Raw genomic sequence first — 26,782 nt, forward strand, 5'->3', positions numbered from 1 at the left:
ACTAGAATCCAAGTCTGTCTGTGGGCAAAGTCGACATTCTTAACCTTACACGTGTATTAGGAGAGAAGTAGTGATGGATGGGGCAGGAGAAATAGAGAAAAGGAGGAGACATGAAACAGATGGAGAATGGGTAAGAGAAAGAGAGAAGGAATAGGAAGAAATAGAGTTGGGGAGACTCTTTGAGAAAGGGGAGAGAAAAGAAAAGAAATGGGATAGACAGAGTAAAAGATAGGAACAGAAGAGCAAGGAAATGAAGGGAAGGGGGAAAAAGAGAAATGGGACAAGAAAGAAAAGAGGAAGAAGGGAAGAGGAATGAAGAATGATCCTCAAAATGATAAAAACATTATTCTTTTTTACTTTTCTGAGACAGAGTCTCACTGTGTTGCCCCAGACTGGAGTGCAATGTATCAGGCTAGCTTCACAGCAACCTCCTGGGTTCAATGGATCCACCTACCTAAGCCTCCCCAGCAGCTGGGACCATAGGTACCCACCATAACACCCAGCTAGTTTTTCTATTTCTAGTAGAATTGCTCTTGATCACACTGATCCTGATCTCCTTAACTAAAAGGGTCCTCCTACCTTGGTATCTCAGAGTGCTGGAATTACAGGCATGAACCATCATGCCCCACCAAAATGAAAAAACAAAACAAAACAGTATTCTTACAATAAATGATTTCACATGTCAAATACTATTTAATTTATTAATGTGGAAACTAAGTGTAAACAACCTTGGTTCTAAATACAAATGGAACACTGGGATTTTAAATGTGTACTGATGAAACACAAACCTGGTTTATGTTTAATTTTATTTCATTTTGGGTTAAATTACAAGAGTTGTTTCTGCAGTCAAATGCTCTACCACTGAGCTATACCCCCAACAAGGGTTGTTTCTTTATCAAAAGAAGAGAAAATCATCATGACTTACCAGTTTTATATAAAGGTTTAACAAAAGCTCAGAGAATAATCAATTGCCCAAACAGAAGAGATATTCCATTTTGGAATGACATTACCCTTAAATGGGCCCATCAGAAAATAGGCTTAGTTTGACTTTTAGAAATTCCAGAATGATTTTTACTTCTTCTATTTTTTTTTTTTTAAGATGGAGTCTCACTATGTTGCCCTTAGTAGAATGCCAAGGCATCACAGCTCACAACAATCTCAAACTCCTGGGCTTAAGTGATTCTATTGCCTCGGCCTCCCTAGTAAGTGGGATTATAGGCACCCACCACAATGCCCAGCTATTTTTTGTTGCAATTGTCATTGTTGTTTAGTTGGCCCAGTTCGGGTTTGAATCTGCCACCCTTGGTGTATGTGGCTGGAGCCATAACCACTGTGATACAGGCACTGAGCCTTTTCTTTTTCTTTCTTTCTTTCTTTTTTTTTTTTTTTGAGACAGAATCTTACTTTGTCTCCCTCAGTAGAGTATATGGCATTATAGCTCACAGCAACCTCAAATTCCTGCGCTCAAAAATCCTCTTGCCTCAGCCTCCCGAGTAGCTGAGCCTAAAGATGCCCACCATTATACCCAACTATTTTGTAGCGACAGAGTTTCACTCCTGCTCAGGCTGGTCTTGAACTCCTGAACTCAAGAAATCCACCTTTGTCACCCTCCCTGAGTGCTAGGATTATAGGCATGAGCCATTGTGCCGGGTCTATGATATTTTCTTGTTCCCATGTTTTAGGAAGGATATCAGAAGCACTATATAAGATCCTTTCCACTTTCCAATAGTAAAATGACCCCTGTGCCAAATTCAGCCTCTAGAATTTGGTTCCTGGGACTCTACAAGTTCTTTCCTGGTTGAGACTGACAGCAACAGCTGTCAACTTTCTGCTCTTAATGAAAATATCCGGGAGAAGGTGAAAGGTCATTCTGTCCCTTCCCCAGAAGTACTTACTTTCCTAAAGCTAATCACCCACTCCCAGTAGGAAGAATCCACAGGCAACTGAAAACCGGATTTGTAGGGTTTTCTGATTTCTGTAGTGTAAATCCACTCAGCATGGCCAATTTTAACCAACCAACATGTCGTCACTGAACATGGAGTTGGGAAGAGATGGCAGAGACACACCCTACAGTATTTTCATCATACAGACACACTGAACATAATAATAATCTAAATAGTGGTAATAATAATAATATTATTATTCTCCTATAATAATAATTATTATTATTATAGGAAGGAGTATATTATTATTATTATATTAATATTATTATAATAATATTATTATAATATTATACTCCTTCCTATAATAATAATAATTATTATGATAATAATAATAACAACAATAATCTAAATAGTGGTAACATAAATAGCATAAATAGTGGTAAAAATGTAGGAAAATAATTAGGAAGTGATGGGCTTTAAGTATTTTTTACCTTTTTCTAAAAGCATAATACATTCAATTTTAGTTTACATGATTTTCACATAACTACTGAACATTTCTTTAATAATCAACTCTTGCATGAGCTCCACCAAGCCACTGCCTCTCACCTGAAAGTCTGCATTCCACCCTCCTGAGGCTCCTGTCCTGGAAAGAAGGCAATTTATGGAGGACAATGCCTACTACAGAATTCAACACATGCACACTGGTGTGGCCCTCTGAGTTGTCAGAGGCATCTTTTAACAGGAAGGAAGGTACCAGTTCTTTTTACTAACAAGCTCTTCAGGAACTACCAGAGCAAGAGCTCACTCATTAACTCAAGGAGGGCACCAAGCCATTCATAAGGGATCTGCCACATGATGCAAAGACCTCCCATGAGGCCTGGGAAACAAATTTCAACATCAAGTTTGGGGGCACGAGCATCTTAACTATAGTAAGCAGATGATAAATAGGTAGCTAGCCACTTCTCCAGGACCAATCACCCCATAATTTAGCAGGTAATAGGGTCTGTTCCATCTCCAACCAGTATGTTATCTGTGCTGCCCAATTATTTTATATGTCATCACCTGCAAGATCTAAATCCATATGTACACCCTTTTTGAAAATAATCTGCAATGTCCCACAATTGATGATCTATACTTCACGATGTGATTGGGAGTAACACCAAACTCTGAATTAAAAATATCTGAGCAACTCTAAAGTGAACTCTGAATTAAATTTTTCTAGGTCCTCTTTAAGATCTGACATGCTGTAGCTCATGGATGGCACCTTGCACTTAAGTTTTAACATGAGAGGAGATGCAGAAAAGAAGCTGGGAATGGGCACAAGTACCAGGGAGAATTCTCAATGGATATATCAGATTATGATATCAAATTACATCAGAATCCAGAAAGTGTGGGAAATGTCAAATCATTATTGTCATCCAAAGCCACTTATATAGTGCTTCTGATCTCCTTCCTAAAACACAGGAATAAAGAAAACATCATAGACTGGGCACAATGGCTTATGCCTTTGAAAGTATTAGATAATTATTAGAGAGGTATTTTCTAGCTATGTTAGAGGATAGCTAATTTTCTATTAAGGGGTGAGAGATCAAGGAAGTGGCTATCTATCTATCTATCTTAAATAACTGTAACTTCCTAAAAATGAGTTAATTTAAAGAAATATAAAATAGAGGGCAGAGCAGGATGGCAGACCAGAAGGTTCCTTCAGCTGAGCTCTCCTAGAATGCCTGGGGAAAAAGAGAGAACTCAGTCATACCTGGCTCAGGGACCCTACCCAGAGTTATAGATCAAGGAGCACAGTAAGGAGGTGATGAGCAGAATACAACATACAATTAATTGTGGTGGAAGTCTGATGAATTAGGCAAGTGATTGCAATAGGCTGGGGTCAGCTGTCCTCCATAGAGGTCCAGGATGGGAGGAAACCCTTCCGGAGATTTCAGTTGTTGAGTGGAAAGCTTGGAAGAATGAGTGGACTCAAATAGTATACCAAATAGATTTAAATGCTGGTTGGAATGGATTTGCCATAGGTTTTGTGGCTGGCAAAGCAGCCATACTGAGAAGGTCTCAGTGGCCAGGGGTGCCACTGAGGGAGGGTCATGAGAAGGTCTTAGCAGGGGGCTAAAGCATGGCTGTCTTAATTCCTCCTGCCAGGATCAGAACTCCACTGTTGGGACAGGCTGAGGGACTCTCGCACCCCACAGGAACTGGCATTAAGGGACACTGTAAGACCTGCCTCTGAAGGATTCTTGTGAGCTTTAAGATCCCAACTCAGCAGGGTCTGAATGCTGAGGAAATAATCAGATGATCAATGAAGGCAACTAAGTTTGGAATAAGGGCCATAGAGGTTGCTGGCTGTGCTCTCTGTCTCCTAAAAAAACCACAGAGCCCCCAGGTGTCCCAGTGCATATTGCAACATACTGTCATCAAGAGCGAGGACTTCCATTTGAAACAAAGGAGGCAGTGAGAAGTAAAAAGGAGGACAGGGAGGTGAACAAGAAGAAAGAACACATGAGGAGGATCCAACAGAAAAATTCAGGTGGGTGGCGCCTGTGGCTCAAAGGAGTAGGGCGCCAGCCCCATATGCCAGAGGTGGCAGGTTCAAGCCCAGCCCCGGCCAAAAACTGCGAAAAATTCAGGCAAGGCTCAGCGCCTGTGGCTCAAGCAGCTAAGGCATCAGCCACGAACACCTGAGCTGGTGGGTTCGAATCCAGCCCAGACCCGCCAAACAACAACGATGGTTGCAACCAAAAAATAGCTGGGCATTGTGGTGGGCACCTGTAGTCCCAGCTATTTGGGAGGTAGAGGCAGTAGACTCACTTGAGCCCAGGAGTTGGAGGTTGCTGTGAGCTGTGATGCCACAGCACTCTGCTTAGGGTGACAGCTTGAGGCGAAAGAAAAGAAAAGAAAAGAAAAGAAAAGAAAAGAAAAGAAAAGAAAAGAAAAGATTCAGGCAACATGAAAAACCAAAACAGAGGAACTCCCCAAGGGACCATGAGGCAGCTACTACAGAAGTCTCCACCTATAAAGAATTAATGGACTTGACAGAAAGGGAATTTAAAATATGGATGATAAAGACCATAGAAGGAATAAATAAGAAAATTGGAAGACAGAACCAAAAGTCAGACAAGAGATATGTAGAATATAGAAAGGATATGGCGGAGCTTAAGGAAATGAAGGAGACAATCAGGGAATGTAAAGATGCAGTATAAAGTGTAAAAATAGGTTAGACCATGGAGAAGAAAGAACCTCAGACCTAGAGGATAAAGTTTTTGAGTTAATCCAGGTAGTTAAAGAGGCATAAAAGAAGAGAGAGAAAGCAGAACAGGTGCTTAGAGAACTACAAGACCCCATGAAGTATTCAAACATACAAATAATAGGGATTTCTGAAGCGGAAGAAGATTTTCCCAAAGGAATGGAAGCCCTACTGGAGACTGTCATAAAAGATAAGTTCCCAAGTTTTACTAAAGACCCCAACACAATCCTTTCAGATGGATATAGAAATATGGGTCATCTCAACTCAAACAGAGCCTCTCTAAGACACATTGTAATGAACCTGTCCAAAGTCAAGATGAAAGAAAAAATTCTGCAAGCAGCCAGGACTAAGCACCAACTGACCTACAGAGCCATTAGGATGACAGCAGACTTTTCAACTAAAACCTTTGAAGCCAGAAACCATGGTCATTCACCCTCAACATTCTTAAACAAAACAATTTTCAGCCCAGAATTCTGTATCCTGCTAAACTAAGCTTCAAAATTGATGGAGAAATCAAATCTTTTGTGGATATATAAGCATGAAGGAAATTTGCCACAACAAGACCAGTTCCACAGGAAATACTTAGACCTGTTATCAACACTGACCACCACATGGGACCACCAGCAAAGTAAACACCAAGAAGCTAAAGGTGAAAACTTAGCTTCCACAATGGTGCAAAGGATAAAACTACACAATGGGCTTTCACAAAGTAAGATGGATAGAACTCCACCACATTGATCAATTCCCTCAATAAATATCAATGGACTGAATTCACCATTGAAGAGGCACAGGCTGGCTGATTGGATAAGAAAGCACAAGCCCTCCATATTATGTCTCCAGGAGGCACACCTAGACTTGAAGGACAAATCAAGACTCAGGGAAAAGGGATGGAAAACAGTATTTCAAGCAAATGTAAATCAGAAGAAAGGAGAGGTTGAGATCTTATTTTCAAATACAAGTGGATTTAAAGCAACTAAAGTTAAGAAAGACAAAGATGGACACTTTATACTGGTCAAGGAACAACACGACAAGAAGATATTTCAATTTTAAATATTTGTGCACCCAACTTAAATACTCCCAGATTTATGAAATAGATCTTGATGGGGCTAAGCAATATGATATTCCATAACACCATGATACTCAGGAACTTTAACACCCTTTTGAAAGAACTGGAAAGATACTCTAAACAAAAACTAAACAAATATACAAGGGACTTAAATGTGACCCTAGAACAAATGAGATTAACAGACATATACAGAACACACCATCCCAAAGATAAGGAACATACATTTTTCTCATTAGCCCATGGCACATACTTCAAAATCAACCACATCCTAGGATACAAATCAAACCTCAGCAAACTTAGAAGAAAAGAAATTATACCTTGCATCTTCTTAGACCACAAGACAATAAAAGTGGAACTCAAGTCCAACAAAATGTTCATCCCTACACAAAGACTTGGAAATTAAATAACCTTATGCTGAATGACAGTTTGGTTCAGAAAGAGATAGAAGAGGAAATCATTAAATTCCTCAAACATAACAACAATGAAGACATAAGTTTCCAAAACCTGTGGCATACTGCAAAAGCAGTCCTAAGAGGTAAATTTACCACATTCAATGCCTACATCCAAAGAAACAGAAAGAGAGCACATCAACAAACTCATGAACCATCTTACAAAATTGGAAAAAGAATAATCTAATCCCGAACCCAGCAGAAGAAAAGAAATAACCAAAATTAAACCAGAGATTAAAGAAATTGAAAACAAAAGAACAGAAAATTAACAAAAGTTAGTTTTTCAAAAAAAAAAAATAAAATCAATAAACCTTTGACCACATTAACTAGAAACAGAAAAGTAAAATCTCTAATAACCTTAATAAGAAACAATAAAGGGGAAATAACAACAGGTGCCACAGAGATGTAAGAGATCATCTCTGGGCACTACAAGAAACTCTATATTCAGACATTTGACAATGTGGAAGAAATGGATCAATACCTGGAATCACACCTTCTCACTAGACTTAACCAAGAAGAAATATATCTCTTGAACAGAACAATTTCAAGAACTGAGATTGAAAAAACAATAAAAAAATCCCAACAAAAAATGCCCTGGTCCAGATGGCTTCATGCCAGAATTCTATCAAACCTTCAAAGAAGAGCTTATTCCCATACTGAATGCCAGAATTCTATCAAACCTTCAAAGAAGAGCTTATTCCCATACTGAAGAAATTATTCCAAAAACTTGAGAAGGACAGAATCTTCGCCAATGTGTTTTACAAGGCAAACATCACCCTGATACCAAAACCTGGAAAAGACCCAACTAAAAAGGAGAATTTCAGACCAGTTTCACTAATGAATATAGATGCAAAAATTCTCAATGAAATCCTATCCAATAGATTACACCAATACATTAAAAAAAATCATTCATTACAATTAAGTAGGTTTCCATTTTCCAGGCTGCTAATTTAACATATGCAAGTCCATAAATGTAATTCACCATATCAAGAGAAGCAAAAACAAAGACCATATGATACTCTCAATAGATGCAGAAAAAGCATTTGATAAAATTCAGCATACTTTTCTAATTAAAACACTTAATAATTTAGGCATAGGCAACACATTTCTTAATCTGATTAAAGCCATCTACGACAAACCCACAGCTAATATTATACCGAATGGAGTAAAACTGAAAGATTTTTCATTTGGAACTGGAACCAGACAAGGTTGTCCTCTATCACCACTACTATTCAATATAGTGCTGAAAGTTTTAGCCAATACAATCAGGCAAGAGAAGGAAATAAAGGGCATCCAAATGGGTACAGACGAGGTCAAACTCTTGCTCTTTGCTGGCAATAAGATCTTATACTTAGAGAACCCCAAAGACTCAACCACAAGACTCCTGGAACTGATTTAAAAATTCAGCAGTGTCTCAGGATATAAAATCAATGCCCATGGGCAGTACCTGTGGCTCAGTGGGTAGGGCACCGGCCCTAAATACTGTGGGTGGCAGGTTTGAACCCGGCCCCAGCCAAACTGCAACAACAAAAAGAATAGCCAGGTGTTGTGGCCGGCACTTGTAGTCCCAGCTACTCAGGAGGCTGAGGCAAGAGAATCATCTAAGCCCAGGAGTTGGAGGTTGCTGTGAGCTGTGATGCCATGGTATTCTACCAAGGGCGATAAAGTGAGACTATGTCTCTAAAAAAAAAATATATATATATATATATATATAAAAAATAATAAAATAAAATCAATGTCTACAAATCAGTAGCCTTTCTATATGCCAATAACTGCCAAGATGAGAAGCTAATCGAGGACATAATTCCCTTCACAGTAGCTTCAAGAAAAAAAAGAAAGAAATACCTAGGAATATACCTAACAAAAGAGTTGAAGGACCACTACAAAGAAAATTATGAAACTCTAAGAAAAGAAATAGCAGAAGATATTAACAAATGGAAGAACATTCTGTGCTCATGGCTGGGAAGAATCAACATTGTGAAAATGGGGCGGCACCTGTGGCTCAAGGAGTAGGGCGCCGGTCCCATATGCCGGAGGTGGTGGATTCAAACCCAGCCCCGGCCAAAAAAAAAAAAAAAAAACATTGTGAAAATGTCCATACTACCCAAAGCAACCTACAGAGTCAATGCAATTCCCATTCAAAGACCATCATCATACTTTCAAGATTTGGAAAAAATAATTCTTCATTTTGTGTGGAATCAGAAAAACCTGTATAGCCAGGCAATTCTTAGTAATAAAAATAAGGGTAGGGCTATCACGTTAGCAGACTTTTGGCTATACTGCAAGGCCATAATGATCAAAACAGCATGATATTCCTAATATGAAAGTAGTAGATGAGCTAGTAAGGGGTGGAGGGTAGGGGAATGAGCAAGTGGGGAGAGGAGAGGGGGATGGGAGGATCATGGTGTATAGAACACTTCTTGGGGATGGAACACAATAATAATAGGGACTTTATCTAACAAATACAATCAGTGTAACCTAATTCTTTGTACCCTCAATAAATTCCAAATAATAAAAAAATAAAAACCATTTTGGTGGAGGGAGGGTAATGGGTGGGGCCACATCTACGGTGCATCTTAGAATGGGTACAGGCACAACTTACTAAATGCAGAATACAAATGCCTACATACAGTAACTAAGAAAATGCCATGAAGGCACGTTGAACAGTTTGATGAGAATATTTCAGATTGTATATGAAACCCACACATTGTACCCCTTGATTGCCTAATGTACACAGCTATGACTTAACAATAAAAATAAATAAATTTAAAAAAATAAATAATAAAAACCAAATAAATAAAAGAAATATTAAATAAATATGTAGGTAGTACTCAGACATAGCAAACCAATTTACTTTTATACAGAGGGGAGATTATAGTTTATATAACTACCCTCCTGATAAACCAATCTCTTTCCTGATGGCAAAATCCCAGGGTGTTCAGATTTCTATATACCAGAAACTCACACTAGAAAAAGTGTGACATACGTCTTTGCTGAATATCACTATAGTCACTTTCGAAGTACTCCCCTTGGGAAGCTATGCACCTATGCCAGCACATAGTCCACTCTTCAAAGCAATTTTGGAACTCTTTTTCTGGAATGACCATCAGAGCAGTCATCATCCAGCACACAAAAACACACAATTATAATATACACCTCTCAGCAAGATACCACCACACAAACACAGCTATAAGACACTGATATACCGATGTTATAAAACCTTATGAATTGTTTGTACAGTGCTGCCAATATAAGTGCATGGTGGTGAGTTCATGAACTTATTGGTCCGACCTCGGAATGAGGAAAGCTTTGGTGGTTATTCCTGAAAAGAGTTCCAAAATTGCTTTGAAGTGTCAGCTATGTGCTAGGATTGGTGGATAGCTTCTCAAGGGAAGTACTTTGAAGGTGACAATAGTGGTATTCAACAATGGGGTATGTAGCACTTTTTTTTTTTTGTAGAGACAGTCTCATTTATCACCCTCGGTAGAGTGCCATGGCATCACACAGCTCACAGCAACCTCCAACTCCTGGGCTTAGGTGATTCTCTTGCTTCAGCCTCCTGAGTAGCTGGGACTATAGGTGCCTGCCACAATGCCTGGCTATTTTTTTGTTGCAGTTCGTCCGGGGCCAGGTTTGAACCCACCACCTTTGGTATATGGTGCTGGCGCACTACCCACTGAGCCACAGGTGCTGCCCAATATGTAGCACTTTTTATAGGATGAATTCACACACTAAACTGACAGATCTTGTAAGCTGATCTCCCAGAGCCTATTTTTAAGCAGGATCTGGTGCCCAGGATACATTCTTTCACCTGGTACTACCATGGAGCTGGGAGAAGCCTTGACTGTCTTTCTGGAACTCTGTTTGTCTTGCCTGATCATCCTCTTTGCCTGGAAACGAATCAACAAGGGGGGAAAGCTGCCCCCAGGTCCCACACCAATACCTTTCCTGGGGAACCTGCTACAAGTTCGCTGTGATGCCACATTTCAGTCTTTCATGAAGGTGAGTCTCCTCTCTATGGATGGAAGGAATTAATGCCAAATACACACAGAACCTTATGACATATCAAAAATATACTCTTGGAAACACAGACTTTCCAAACCTTAGAATTCTTATATCCTAGAAGCAGAAATTTCTAGAGCATTGAAATAAGACTTTCACAATCGGGACTTTAGAATCACAGACCATTATATGTTTAAACAGAAGGATGCTGGTACTCAGCTTGTCTTAGAATTTTGAGACTTGGTGTCATGAAATCCTAAATCCAGAAATTTAACATTTCAGCATGAATTTAGAATTCTAATCCAGGGTTATTATTTTACTGATGATGAAACCATGTTTTGTAGGAAGAGGTAGGTTCTTGTCCAAGATCATAGGAGCCAAGATTTCTGTGCCTTTTTCCCAGTAGTACTTCCAAGTCAAGGGTTTAGTTTTTATTTATTATTCCCACATTTCTATCACTCTGATGTCACCATCCTCTAAAACCCTTGATTGGCCTACATTTGGTATTCCAATTAACATCTCCACTGTGTCTTCCTTCACTCCCAGCTCAGGGAAAAATATGGCCCCGTTTTCACTGTGTACATGGGAACCCGGCCAGTAGTTGTGTTATGTGGACATAAAGCAGTGAAGGAAGCTCTGGTAGACCAAGGAGAAGAGTTCAGTGGCCATAGAACTCTGGCTTCACTAGAGCGAAACTTCCAAGGTCATGGTAGGTAGCAAGAAAAACCAAAATGATTATAATGTACTGAATATGTTCTAAGTTCTTTGATAATTACTCTACATGACTGATTGTATCAACTCCTTTCAGAAAGCTATTAATGTCATACTATTTTGTAAATGCAAAAGCGATGGCCAAGAAAGGTTAGATTATGTCACACCCTAAGTGGTGGATCCACTTTATTTTGAATCCACACCATCTGTCTCTAGAGTGTTTTCTGGGTCATTTCTATTCTTTCTATTCTTAGATTACTGAGTGATACTCTTTCTGTAGGCCCTAAAACCATGAGTCAATGTTACTTCTCGTCCGCATATACACATACACATACCTGTCCCTCTGCCTCCCTCATTAGGTAAAACCTGTTCTCCAATACATTCATCTCTAAATACCACATGCTTCAGTTTCAAGCAGGCTCACCCCATTCTTTCCAGCCTTCTATCTATCTATCTCTGGACCTTTCTTCCTTCTTCCATTGATCCATAAATTCAATAAAAATCAATTCATTAAATATTCTCTTTATACAAACATCATTTAGACTATCTATACATCTATCAATTAACTTTCTATCCATTCATTAACCCTTTCATCATTCATACATCTATGAATCTATCCATCCATCCTTTCTTCTAATCACTATTCCTGTATCTTAAATCATTCTTCCATTAATCTTTCATCTACCCATTTAGCCTTTTATACTCCAACCATTCATCAGTCATTCCACTCGTAAATTCTTTTTTAGAGACAGAGCCTCAAACTGTCGCCCTGGGTAGAGTGCTGTGGTGTCACAGCTCACAGCAACCTCAAACTCCTAGGCTTAAGTGATTCTCTTGCCTCCGCCTCCCAAGTAGCTAGGACTACAGGGGCCCGCCACAACACCTGGATATTTTATTGGTTACAGCCATCATTGTTGTTTGGTGGGCCCAGGCTGGATTCGAACCCGCCGGCTTAGGTGCATGTGGCTGGCACCTTAGCCACTTGAGCCACAGGCACCGAGCCCACTCATAAATTCTTTCTTCTATTCATCAATCAACCAAAATAATATCAGTAAATTTTAATACATTAGAATGAGGCTTTCATCAATCCATACATTTGGTAATTTTGAAATATTTCTTCCTACATGGTAACTCTTTTTGTATAGATATATTGATTTAGAAGTGTGAGCTTTTGTGCCCATATATGTACATATGTCTAGAGAATCCAAGTATTATTCACAAATTAACATTACCATACTATTTTATAGTACTCTAGATGCATTCTATCCTTACTTCCCTCCAGCTTCCACGAATTTATCCATTTACTTATTTATTCATTCAGTTCCACTTTTCCTTCTTGTAAGAACTCTCTCTGTTGTCCTCCAATCACTCCTAAAGTGATTCCCTTTTCTCCCACCTCAGTCTAGTATGATTTGAAGATTTGCACGGAAGGAACATTAGTCTCATCATTGAGCCTGGAGGATTGGGAAGGACTTCCTTGACAGCAGCATGTTTCATAATCTATCCCAATCATTGTCTAGCATAGAGTTGAACACAGGAAGGGGAGGGGAGGGCAGGCAGAGGCCTGACACTAAGATCCCTGCAGGTGTAGCTATGGCCAATGGAGATAGATGGAAGATTCTCAGACGCTTCTCTCTGACCATCCTTCGAGACTTTGGGATGGGTAAGCGGAGCATTGAGGAGAGGATCCAGGAAGAGGCCGGCTACCTACTGGAGGAATTGCGGAAGACCAAGGGTAAGGAGGCCACAAGGGGGCAGACACTAGGTGACTGGTGGTTACAGAAAGCCCAGTCATGAGGAGATGGGCCTTGGGGGAAGAAAGGTCTGGCATGGGAGAGGATAGAAAATATTAAGGATTCACTGTGATTTCTGGTGAGGTTTCATGTTAAAACTTAACATGGGCCAGGTGGGTGGCTCACACCTATAATCCTAGCACTCTGGGAGGCAAAGGCAGGAGGATTGCTTGAGCTCAGGAGTTTGAGACTGGCCTGCCCAAGAGTGAAACTCATCTCTACTAAAAATAGGAAAATTAGCAGGGAGTGGTACTGTGCCTAGTCTGAGCTACTTGGGAGGCTAAGGCAAGAAGATCACTTGAGCCCAAGAGACTGAGGCCGCGTTGAGCTTCAATGATGCCACAGGACTGCAGTCAGGGCAGCAGAGTGAGACTCTGTCTCAAAAAATTAACTAACACGGAAGATCCTTAGAGACCACTTATCCAGAAATTTTAATTAATGCATCTCAGGGAATCTGTGAGCTCCTAAAATCATGTGCATATTTTGTGCCCTTTACTGAAGACAGTATCAAATTTCTTTTATTTATTTATTTATTTATTTAAGACAGAGTCTCATTGTGTTGCCCTCGGTAGAGTGCCGTGGTCTCATAATTCACAGCAACCTCAAACTGCTGGGCTTAAATGATTCTCTTGCTTCAGCCTCCCAAGTAGCTGAGACTACAGGTGCCCACCACGCCTGGCTATTTTTTGTTGCAGTTGTCATTGTTGTTTTTAGTTGGCTTAGGCCAGGTTTGAACCCGCCAGCCTCAGTGTATGTGGCTGGCACCATAACCACTGTGCTGACAGTATCAAATTTAATTACATTTAAATATTTTTTATTATGGCTAAAATAACCACATGACATAAAATGTGCCATCTTCACCATTTCCAAATGTGCATTTCAGTAGTGTTAAGTACATTCATGTTGTTGTGAAAGAAATTATTTGGAACGTATTTTGCAAATATGAAGTCTATAATCATTTCATTATATTTTTGAAGGAGTCAAGCCCACCAAAAAAATAAGGCCTGGAAAACTGACATCTACAGAGTAAAGAACAGAGGCTGAGATATATGGAGATAAATAGATAAGAAATAGAAAGAGACAGACATTTCTCTAAATCAGAGGTCCCTCATCTAAACTCCACGGATGAGTAACAGGGTCCATATGAAGGCTTCAATAGTCGATGCACCCTCAGAAATTATTTTTAAAATTGTAAATTTGTGAATATGTGCATTGTTCCAGATAAATTACTTCCAAATCCTCTGACCTGACTAGTATCCTGTTTCACAGATGGTACAGCTGAGGCCTAGGGAAGGATTTTCTTAATAGCCCAAATGGAATCATTGGTAGAGCTACCCAGAATTCAGGCATTCTGTTCTTTTTACTGTGTCCTTTACTGCCACTTCTTTTCACAAATATGTGAGTTTTCAAAACCAACACACATAAGTAATGATGACAAAACATAATTATTAATCACTGCCAGCATTTCTTGAGTGCTGACTACCTGCCAGGCACAGTGTGGAGAATTTGATGTAGATTATTATAGTGAATCTTGGTGAACTCATAAAGCGGATTCTAAAACACTTTGCAGATTGGGAAATATAGACTCAAAACATGAAGATGATGTAACTCATGCATGCTGCACAATTTCTATCACCCAGGTGTCCCCATTGAACTCACCTTCTTCCTGAGCCGCAGTGTCTCCAACGTCATCAGTTCTGTGATCTTTGGAAGTCGCTTCGACTATGAGGATAAACAGTTCCTGCACCTGCTGCAGATGATCAACAAGAGTTTCTTTGAGCTGAGCACGCCCTGGGCACAGGTGCCACCTAGCCACCTCTCTGCCCAGCCCCCCAAAACCAGCTAACTCTGCACCTTCTTATACCCCCACTCAATCCTCCCACAACTGTGGAAGGCAAGTACAGTGGTCCCGCCTCATCCCCCAGAGATATGTTCCAAGACTCCCAGGGGATGCCTGAAACTGTAGAGACTACCAAATCCTCCACGTATTAAGTTTTTCCTAAACATGCCTATCTATGATAAAGTTTAATTGATCAAGTATAATATATGAAGCATGTATATGAATGTGCTATCTCTCTCTCTCTCTCCTTATCTCTCTCTCTCTCTCCCTTTACCTCTCTCTCTCTATCTCTATCTCTATCTCTCCATCTTTTATTGTTTGTAGTATTTTCAGACCTCAGTTGATTGAGGGTAAATGAAATGGTGGAAACTGAAGCCAAGGTAAGAAACAAAGAGCATCCATCACTTCTTGGACCCAGCACCAGATGTTGAGCCCGGCTGTCTGATTCCACTCAGGCCCTGGTGCTGACCACTGACAAATCCCCTTTGCTGGTTCCCACAGCTATGCAACATGTATCCTGGAATCATGCAATATTTGCCAGGAAGACATAATCGCATCTATTACTTCATAGAGGAGCTCAAGGATTTCATTGCTTCTAAGGTCAAGATCAACGAAGCATCCCTTGACCCCCAAAACCCACGGGACTTCATTGACTGTTTCCTCATCAAGATGCAACAGGTGCCTCCTCCCCTTCCCGAATCTTTTCCTCTCACCCCCTCCCTCTCTACTGCCTGCACCGTTAAACCCATCTACAAATGTAAGGGGGGAAAAGACCAAGTTATTATTTCAAATGGATGACTTATATATGAAGATGAGTTATAGAAACTGTAAAAGTATGAATTCCTACACCTTTAAAATTAACTTTGAATCTAGAAAATTTAGAAAAACAGAAACTGAAAATCTTAAACCTTTCTAATCATATGTGCTAAAGCTTACAACCTTTTAGTCTTGGAATTTGGGGACGTTAGAAGTTTAAAGTCTAGAGATTTAGAATTTTAGAAACTTAATCTTCAGGATCATCTATTCTTAGAGTTTTCTCGATTTATATTTTTATACTATGTAGAACCTCAGCATTTGGAAGTTTATAAGCATATACATTGATGCCCCAGCCTTTCCATTCTTCCAAGGCATGCGACGTTCTTCTCTCATTCTCCCCATTGTTCACCCCACTCCCACCACACCGCCTCTACCTTGCTGTTCCTCGGTCACACCAACCATGTTCCTGCCTCAGTGCCTTTGCCTTGACTATTGCTTCTCCCACACACTCATAGTTTACCCGTCTATGCCTCCCCACACACAGGGAGAAAATAAGAAGATCAAGGCAGAAGACAATGACTCTGAACTATCCCCCTTCACTTTCAGGATCAAAACAATCCCCACACAGAATTCAACCACAAGAACTTGGTCCTCACCACTCTGAACCTCTTCTTTGCTGGCACAGAGACTGTGAGCTCCACCCTGCGCTATGGATTCTTGCTTCTGATGAAGCATCCTGAGGTGGAAGGTGAGTGTCCACCCTGGGCTGCTTATCTGGTACCTCCCACTCTCATCAGAAGGAAGATGTGACTCGAAAACTTAGAATCCCACAGTCTGCGAATCTTCACTCTTTAGAATCTCAGGACATAGAATCTCAAAATACCTAAATAATGTGGTTATCTCTAAGTAATGGCCATTATTTCACGGACTCTACTGCCTAAATCAAATAGGATCCATTTCCCTGCGATCACAATTTGGTCAGGTTTGGGAAGCCATTTAATTTAATCTCCTACCTGGGTCTGTATTTCCTTCCCAAGGCTTCTGTAATAAATCACCAGAAATTCAGCAGTTTAAAACAACATGGATTTGGGAGGGGAGAGGGCTGGTAGATGGGGTGTGCTCTCAGCAGTGGGTACAATGTAAGGGTATATGGCACACCTCCTGGGTGAGGGGCATGGTTACAACAGGGACTTTTCCTAACGGATGCAAACATTGTAACCTAATCATTTGTATTCTCATATTAATCTAAATTTTTTTAAGTTAGCAGTTAAAAATAAAGCTCTGCACTGCTAACACACAAAAATAAACCCACAGATTCATTACCTTACAATTCTTCAATTCAGAAGATCAAATAGACTTTCACTAGGCTGAACCCCAGGTAGAAGGTGATGCCTTCCCTCTCTCAGAGCTGCATTCCTTGTACACCTTCTACAGAGTCCATGACTCTTTCCTCCAGTTTCAAAGCCATTAGCATCTTCAAACCTGACTCTGCTTCTGTTGTCACACCTCCTTTTCTAACTCTGACCCTCCCACCTCTTACACAAGCACACATGTACCTCTCCTTCCCCTTGTGTGCCTCTTACACAAATCCTTCCCTGTACTCCTCCATCCTCCTGGTTCCCTGGCCCCATAATCCAACACTGATTTCTCCTAACTTCCCCCATTGTCACCCCAGGGTGCAGACGTATTTCCCCTGCTTGGCTCAGTCCTCAAAGACCCCAAATAGTTCTGCTACCCTTATATATAGGGCCATGCTGCATCATCCAGGATAAACTCTTCGTCTCAAGATCTTTAATTCAACGTCATCTACAAAGCCTCTCCTGTGCTTTTGTAACCCTTACAGATGTTACATTCCTATAGATGGGAGTCTATAAGGGTTATACATTTGTAACCCTTATAGACATTACATTCCAGAGGTTAGGAGGTAGATATCTTTAGTAGTCATTATTGAGCTGACCACACTGCCAAAATACAAATAGAAGCCCACAGATTACAATCTGGTCTGGTTGCACAGCTCCACTTACGAGGAACTCATTAAGGCATAAGGAAAATCACCAACGATAGCCCCTCTTCCCACTGATGCAGTTCAAAACAAGCCAAAAGATTTCCCCGGGAACAGATTAAAACCTTTAACATTTCTGCCTTCCCTTTAACATTTCTAGTCTCACCTCAACTAAGCTGTCTTTCATTGATCTAAATAATCAAATATGTACAAGAGAATTGTGTGCCAGGTATAGTCATAATTGCTTGCATACTGGACTTCATGTGATGCTCACAATCCCCTTATCTGGTCTGGCCATCATACCCAACATGAAGATGAAAAAGCAGAGGCTCGGCTCAGCGCCTATAGTTCAGCGGCTAGGGCGCCAGCCCATACACCAGACCTGGTGGGTTCGAATCCAGCCCAGGCCCACCAAACAACAATGACAACTACAACAAAAAAATAGCCGGGCATTGTGGTGAGTGCTTGTAGTCCCAGCTACTTGGGAGGCTGAGGCAAGAGAATAGCTTAAGCCCAAGAGTTTGAGGTTGCTGTGAGCTGTGACACCACAGCACTCTACCCAGGGTGACATAGTGAGACTCTGTCTCAAAAAAAAAAAAAAAAAAAAGAAGAAGAGGCTCAAAGATTAATTTATTTGCCCCTAGGTCACTCATCCATGAAGAGCAGAGAGGGGTAACTGCACCACTGGTGTACTTCATCACTGTCACATTAGTGTTTGGCATTTTCTCCATCTTGTTCTAGTTACCTAGCCTGCCTCTTTCCCATTTGGTCAAAAATCTGTGTATGAAAGCCCAGCTGTGGCTCGGCACTGGTAGCTCAGTGGTTAGGGTGCCGGCCATATATACCGAGGCTGGTGTGTTCGAACCCACACCATGCCTGCTAAACAACAGTGACACCTGCAACAAAAAAATAGCTGGGCATTGTGGTAGGTGCCTGTATTCCCACCTACTTGGGAGGCTGAGGTAAGAGAATAGCTTAAGCCCAAGAGTTTGAGGTTGTTGTGAACTGTGATGCTACAGCACTCTACTGAGACTGTATCAAAAAGAAAAGAAAAGAAAAGCCCAGCTCGGCCTAGGTCACTGCCCCGCTCACCAGTCTTCCATGGCTCCTTAGTCCTTTCAAGTAAAGACCAAAAATCACATCTGACATTCAAGCCTCCAAACTGTGTGCCCCCTCATATTGGATGAGGACTTACTGAGCACCACTGACGGGTTAGGAAGTAGAAAGAAGCCATCCAAGTACACGCTGCTTGCACATCAGAGCTCACTTTCTGCTGGGGACAAAAATGCATTATCTGCCCTGGCTTCTCTAACAAAAACACCTTTGTCTTTTCCTGTGACCTTCTCCTTTCTGTTTTCTGGCCACTTCCAGCCAAGATCCATGAAGAGATTGACCAGGTAATCGGACCACAGCGGATCCCAAGTGTCAATGACCGGGTCAAGATGCCCTACACAGACGCCGTGATCCATGAGATACAGAGGCTGTTAGACATTGCACCCATGAGTGTCCCCCACAGAGTCATCCAGGACACCCATTTCCGAGGCTACTTTCTGCCCAAGGTGGGGTTGCAGCTTCATTGCCACCTCGTCACCCTCCCCTGTACCCCTCCTTCCTCCTCGTTCCCTGGCCCCATAATCCAACACTGATTTCTCCTAATTTCTCCCATTTTTACCCCCAGGGCACAGACGTATTTCCTCTGCTTGGCTCAGTCCTCAAAGACCCCAAATACTTCCGTTACCCAGACGCCTTCTATCCCCAACACTTCCTGGACGAGCAGGGCTGCTTCAAGAAGAGTGAAGCCTTTGTGGCCTTTTCCTCTGGTAGGTTTCCATGGTCTAACTCCCCTGACACCAGGTGTGTGCTTGGTCCACCCTCCAGCAGCTGGTCTGTATTTGAAGTTCATGTCAAGATGGGAACTTGAAGGTTATATTATAGAACCACAAAAGTTTAGAAGCCTAGATCAGGGAATATCAGAAGTACCGACTCTGACAATTAGAAAAAAAGTTAGACCAGGACTACCACTAAACAGGGGGTTAGCAAACTTTCTGTTCAGAACCAAATACAAAAATATTTTCCATTTTCATAGCCAGAGGTCCCTATCTGAGTTACTCACCTTTGCCATTTTGGTATGAAAACCCCCACAGACATTATTTAAATGAATGAGGATGTCCGTGAGCCAGATAAACTTTATTTATGGACCCTGAAGCTTGAATTTCACTTAGTTTTCACATATCACAAAATGTTATTATTCTTTTGTTATTTTTCTTAACCATTTTAAAGTGTAAGAAGCATCTGTAGTTTGCAGACCATATGGACCCAACAGTAGTGGCTTTACCACCTGAAGCATAAAATCTTTGTGCAATGGCATTTGAAGTATGTGTCAGTTAGGACCTGGAGTTGGGTCAGTGGCTGGGAAACTGCACTCACCCCACCATGAACAAATGGAGGCACCTCAGGTGAATTCCTTCAGCTCCCCATCTGTGAAATGGAGATTACCCTCTCCACAGGGGCATTACTAAGAATAAGCATTTTTTTAACTGTGAGCTCTCACTGTCTGACACCTGATAGGCATTTGATAAACCACTGAAGAACTGGAATAAACACAATGATTCTTTAAAATCAGTCAGTCTTAGAATGGGAGGGAGCCCAGCCAGCAGAGAAGTAGCTGCCACCTGTTGGGTCCCCACAGGTGTCAGGTCCTAGTGCGTACTAAGTATAGAAACCTATTAAACGTTTCCAACAAACATTTATACAGTGGGTACGATGAGGATGCTGAAGATGCTGCTGACGCTCAGTAAGATGGTTGGTTCATGTGCTCCTGACACTTGTGTCCCCTGTGCAGATGTGATGTTCCTTTCTGCCCTCCCTTCTGCCTGCAGGAAAGCGCACATGTCTGGGCGAGGCCTTGGCACGCATGGAACTCTTCCTTTACTTCACCTCCGTCCTACAGAACTTCTCTCTACGCCCCCTAGTGCCGCCTGCTGATATTGACATCACTAGCAAGAACTCTGGCTTTGTCAACGTCCCCCCAACCTATGAGCTGTGCCTCGTGGCTCGCGAGCGCCCTCTACTGGGCGAGAAATGAACAGCAAAGAACAGAGCTTCGCTCTCACGACGTGAACCCATCCTCTTCATCTTGCTCCTTCCCACAACATCCCTACAAGACGGCACCATTTTTCCTGTCATGGCTTCACAATCAGCTAGAGTCATCTGAAACTATACAGTAGTATATCCTCTACATGCAGAAGAAAAGCAATGCCCTGTCCAAGATTTCCACTTAAGCCAGCAACTTTGATGCTGACTTCATCACGTCTGCCTAAGTTTCCATCTGCATCAAATTTTTCTTGTAGATTCTATGTCTTTACAATTGTCCCTTTTTGTGTGCGCCCTGGTAATGATCAAAACGTGATCTACAGTCCTTTCTCATCTTGATTCTCATCTTCACCCACTAGCTACCCAAAAGTCAATAAAGAATTTAAGACTGTTGTGTGCAGCATGTTTATTGTGTATTTGTGTGTGACACCAATGTGGGGCACAGGAAACAACTTGAAATGGACGTTTTGACTTCTTTTTCTCTGTCTTCCCTGCCAGCCCCCTCCAGTGATTTCCTCTGGTTGGTGCTCCCCTGAAACACCCCAGCCTCATCCATTTTGCTGACATGCTACCTTTCCCCACCATCATGTCTTCTCGACTTGCTTTTTTGGTTGCTGCCACCAGAGCTCCCCATTCCAAATATTCCCCATACCATTTTGAAGACAGTTCAATTGTTCACAGCTTATAGTATTCCATTTCCAAATTCCATCAACTTGATCAACTGATGAAAACCTTCCCTTATGTTTCACTCATTCAACCAATATTTATTGAATACCAAACAAACACCAAGATACTTACTCTTCAATGGATACATCGTTGAACAAAAAAGATAAAAACTGCCTGGGCGGCGCCTGTGGCTCAGTGAGTAGGGCGCCGGCCCCATATGCCGAGGGTGGTGGGTTCAGGCCCAGTCCCGGCCAAACTGCAACAAAAAAATAGCCAGGCGTTGTGGCGGGCGCCTGTAGTCCCAGCTCCCCGGGAGGCTGAGGCAAGAGAATCGCCTAAGCCCAAGAGTTAGAGGTTGCTGTGAGCTGTGTGATGCCACGGCACTCTACCGAGGGTGATAAAGTGAGACTCTGTCTCTACAAAAAAAAAAAAAAGATAAAAACTGCCTTTGTAGAGATTACATTCTCGTGAGGAATGTAGGCAGTAAAACATAAAAGTAACAAATAATCAAGTGATATAGTGTGTTAGAAAAGCAAAAGCAGGGAGGTGGGATATAATTTCTGTGCTTGGGTTGTTTCATAGCATACTTAACAGATATCTGGGAAGGAGATAGAGTAGCAAGCTTGCAGATATGTGGGAACGGAGTCTTCCCAACAGAATGACTAAAAACAGCAGAGTCGGGAGGCAGAGCAAGATGGCAGACTAAAAACATCTCCTTACTAGCTACTCGTGGCAAGGCAGGGGAGAGAAAACTCCAGCCATCTCTTGCTGGGAGAACCTACCTAGAAACATCACTCCAGGAGCACAGTAAAGCGGTGGTGGAGCTAGTGAAGAGTCTGGAGCTGAAGGCAAACAGCACAGAAGGCAAGGATGTAGGAATGAGCAGCCTGCCCACAGAGGACTGGAGACAGGAAGGAGCTACCTGGCACCTTTTTGATTTGGGGATAATCTACTTACTGGAGCAGCCTTCACTCACTAAGTGAGTGAATGAACTTGAAAAATGTCCAGTGGTTGGGTTTGAGAACCGGGTGGGGTGGATCCCCCCATCAGCTGGGTGACTAGTGGGCAGCCATTGGTAAGAGTTGTGTAGGAGAAATGGTCTGCAGGGTCTTAGTGAAGGACTGGCTCTGGTGTGCCTGCTGAACTTGGGCATGACTTTTAGGGTGAACTGAGCAGCTCCTGCACCCCCAGGGGTTGTCTTCAGGGGGTACTGTGAGACCTTCCTTCTATGGATTCTGATGAGAGCTTTAAGACCCCAACCCTGTGGGGTCTGGATGCTGATGAAATAACCAGGCATTGATTGAGGGCAACTAAGTCAGGAAGACAGGACCGGATCTCCTCAGCAACTAGAGTGGTTTCCTGTACTCATTGTTCACAACAAAAACCAGTGTGTGTTCTCCATCTCCTAATACCAGAGCACCATCTGGGGTCCAGGATATATATATAGGATCATTACTATGTTGACTAGCAGTGGAGACAATGGGCTTCCTTGCCTACTTCCAGATCTGAGTAGAAATGTTTTCAATTTTACTCCATTCAGTATGATATTGGCTGTGGGTTTGCTGAATATGGCCTCTATCTGTTTCATAAGTGACCCTTTTAAGCCATTTTCTTAAGTGTTCTGATCATGAAAGGTTGCTGAATATTATCAAAAGCTTTTTCTGCATCAATTAAGAGAATCATACAGCCAACAGCACAGTAAATAAAGCAAACAGACAGCCTTTAGAATGGGAGATTTTTGCAGGTTATGCTTCCAACAAAGGTCTGAAAACTAGAATCCACAGAGAACTCAAACTACTCAATAAGAAAAGAAGAAATAACCCCATTTCTATGTGGACAAGATATTTGAGCAGAAACTTCTCTCAAGGTGCATGGCTTACCCATGAAAAAATGCTCACCATCTTTAATCATCAGAGAAATGCAAATCAAAACTTTGAGATATCATCTAACTCCAGTAAGATTAGTCCACATAACAAAATCCCAAAACTGCAGATGTTGGTGTGGATGTGGAGAGAAGGGAACACTTCTACACTGCTGGTGGGAATGCAAGCTAATATGGCCTTTTTGGAAAGAAGTTTGGAGAATACTCAAGGAACTAAAAGTGGACCTACCATTTGATCCTGTAACCCCCCTACTAGGTATTTACAGATGATTAAAAATCATTTTACAACAAAGACATTTGCACCAGAATGTTTATTGCAGCCCAATTCATAATTGTCAAGTCATGGAAGCAATCCAAATGCCCATCAACCCATGAATGGATTAACAAATTGTTAATGTATATGTACACAATGGAATACTATGAAGCAATAGAAAAAGATGAAGACTTCACATCTTTTATGTTTACCTGGATGGAGCTGGAACATATTATTCTTAGTAAAGTATCTCAATAATGAGAAAAAAAGTATACAATGTACTCAATACTACTATGAAATCATTCATAGTAGAATGTGTAGGTATATAATCACCTACACATTCATAAGAATAGTAAAACATAATTATAGTCCAAAAAGAAGGAGGGAAGAGGAAAGAGAGGGGAGGGGAGAGGCTGGGAGGAGGAAGGGTTTTCTGGGGGATCCAACCTAATGTGCATAATGTAACGATACATTTCTAAACTATTAAGAATAGAGTATGAGGGTGGCGCCTGTGGCTCAAGGAGTAAGGCGCCAGTCCCATATGCCGGAGGTGGCGGGTTCATACCCTGCCCCGGCCAAAAAAAAAAAAGAATAGAGTATGAATGTTTTTACCACAACAAATAAGTAAGCAAGGAGATGGTTATGTTAATCAGTGGATGTAAGCATTCCACATTGTATATCAAATCAGCACATTGTACCCCATAAATTCATTAATGTACACAGTTAGGATTTAATAAAGAATTAGAAAAGAAAACAATATATAAAAAATTACATGCCTATAAGAACAATAAAACACAAATATAGTCTGGCAAGGGGAAGGGGAGAAAAGGGAGGGAGGAAGGGTGATATGCTGGAGGAAGGAGGGGTAATTAGTAGGATCTCACCTAATGTGCACAATGTGAGGGTGTTCAGCATGCCCCCTGGGTGAAGGGCTCTACTACAAATTAAACATTACTTTGGAAGTGAGAACAATGTAATCTAAAAATTTGTACACTCATATTAATTTGGATTTTTTCTCATATTAATTTGTAATAAAAAATAATAAAATTTTGAGAGATAATGAGAAAAAAAGAATTATTCAGAAAGTTAATAAAACTAAAAGTTTGTTCTTTGAAGAAACTAAATATAATTGATAAAATTTTGGCCAGATTAACCAGAAACATAAAAGTAAAATCTCTGATTACCTCAATCAGAAACAATAAAGGGGAAATAACAACAGTTATCACAGAAATACTAAAAATTAACTTTGACCACTACAAGAAATTGTAAGCCCAGAAATATGACAATGTGGAGGAAACTGACCAATATCTAGAATTGCATCATCTCCCTAGAATTAACCAAGAAGAAATAGATCTCTTTTCTTGAACAGTCCAATAGCAAGCAATGAGATCAAAGAAATAATAAAAAAGCCTTCCAACAAAAAAATGCCCTGGTACAGATGGCTTCAAACCCAAATTGTATCAAACCTTCAAAGAAGAGCTCATACCCATACTGCAGAAACTATTCCAAAACATTGAGAAGGGCTGGGCACAGTGGCTCACACCTGTAATCCTAGCACTCTGGGAGGCTGAGGTGGGTAGATTGCTTGAGTTCACAAGCTCTAGACCAGCCTGAGCAAAAGCGAGACACAGTCTCTACTAAAAATAGAAAAACTGAGGCAAGAGGATTGCTTGAGCCCTAGTTGGAGGTTGCTGTGAGCTATGACACCATGGCACTCTATCCAGGATGACAGCTTGAGACTCTCTCTTAAAAAAAAAAAAAAAAAAAACATGAGAAGGAAGGAATCTTCCCTAACATGTCCTAGCAAGCAAACATCACCCTAATACCAAAACTGGGAAAGGAACCAACTAAGAAAGAGAATTTCAGACCAATTTTACTAATGAATATAGACGCAAAAATACTCAACAAATTCTTAGCCAACAGATTACAGCTACACTTTAAAAAAAATTATACTTCACAATCAAGTAGGCTTCATCCCAGGGATGCAAGACTGGTTTAACATAAACAAATCCATAAATGTAACTCACCATATCAAGAAAAGCAAAAACAGAAACCATTATGATCCTTTCAATAGATGCAGAAAAAGCATTTGATAAAATTTAGCATCCTTTTCTAGTTAGAACACTTAAGAATATAGGCACAGGTGCACATTTCATAAACTGAAGCCATCTGTGACAAACTCACAGCTAATATCATAAATGTTAAATTTACTTATAAAATAAAATTATAAATATTACTTATTATTATCTTAACTAATACAGACTATCACTATCATTATGGTCACTCAGCTCATAGCCTGTGCGGAACAAAATTTCAACTGTAGCAGATACAGCGCCAATATTGTGTTGGTTGTAGCCTACATTTCCATTAGCTTAAATTTGAAAGCAAGTATAGATTCTCTTTCTGCCTGGTTTTTATTTTTTCCCCCTTGAACATTCATATAATCCAAGGTACAATGTTATTTAAAATAAAAATTTTCCCACCCTGTTCCCTGATGCAGTGAATACTAACATTTCCAATGTATTTTACACACAAATAGTAACTTGTTATATCCACTGAATCTGTCACGATGGTTTAGATTTTTGTCTAACATGACAAAAGTAAATGCCTTAGATCCAAAGGATGTAGGCAAGTGACTCTGCCCATTGTCATCACTTGGGCTGTGTCCTATACTTGATCTTAGCCAAAAGTCTGAGAAACGATTTCTTAGGCTGTATCCTAACATATACTTCCATGGTTACCAAGGCAGGAGCAAGAGGACTCTGGATGGTCTCAAGTCAGCATTAAATTCTCTGGCCCAAAGGACACACATTGCTTCTCACCTCCCGTTGATCAGAAACAGTCCCATGGCATGATAGTGAGGGATCCAGAAAGTAAGTCTTCCATCTACCTTGAAGAAGAGCACAGATCTAGTCTCCAGATCTGTCTGGCTCTAGGGGTCATGCTCTTAACTGCTCCCCTTACTCCCTTTCCTTGCCCTTTCCCCTAAAGACAGGCAACTAAGGCCAAGGGGGAAGAAATTCAAACTGCAGGGCACTGTATGTTTCATAACCAACCACAGATCTCAAGTTTCAAACATTTTCCAATATGTAACATTGGCAGCTTAGATGTGATTTGTTGACAATTTTTCTAT

The 26,782-nt window shown here is 41.0% G+C and overlaps 1 protein-coding gene across 9 annotated transcripts in view; it reads left to right on the forward strand.

Moving 5' to 3' along the window:
• Positions 1–21,248, forward strand: part of LOC128596682 (cytochrome P450 2G1-like) — a 35,597-nt gene extending 14,349 nt beyond the window's left edge. For 4 of the 9 annotated variants that reach the window (XM_053606295.1, XM_053606299.1, XM_053606303.1 and 1 more), the window contains exons 2-10: positions 10,434–10,653; positions 11,200–11,362; positions 12,950–13,099; positions 14,798–14,958; positions 15,499–15,675; positions 16,360–16,501; positions 19,127–19,314; positions 19,434–19,575; positions 20,635–21,248. In XM_053606295.1, coding sequence (XP_053462270.1) covers positions 10,434–10,653; positions 11,200–11,362; positions 12,950–13,099; positions 14,798–14,958; positions 15,499–15,675; positions 16,360–16,501; positions 19,127–19,314; positions 19,434–19,575; positions 20,635–20,840 — 1,549 coding nt within the window. In that variant the 3' untranslated portion in view covers positions 20,841–21,248. Of the gene's footprint in view, positions 1–4,034; positions 4,433–10,430; positions 10,654–11,199; positions 11,363–12,949; positions 13,100–14,797; positions 14,959–15,498; positions 15,676–16,359; positions 16,502–19,126; positions 19,315–19,433; positions 19,576–20,634 lie in introns of those variants that run through there. The other 5 variants (XM_053606304.1, XM_053606302.1, XM_053606300.1 and 2 more) reach the window with 4 other exon arrangements.
• Positions 21,249–26,782: the final 5,534 nt, after the last annotated feature.

Source organism: Nycticebus coucang, chromosome 10 (assembly GCF_027406575.1).
Source record: "Nycticebus coucang isolate mNycCou1 chromosome 10, mNycCou1.pri, whole genome shotgun sequence".
NCBI classification, from domain to species: domain Eukaryota; kingdom Metazoa; phylum Chordata; class Mammalia; order Primates; family Lorisidae; genus Nycticebus; species Nycticebus coucang.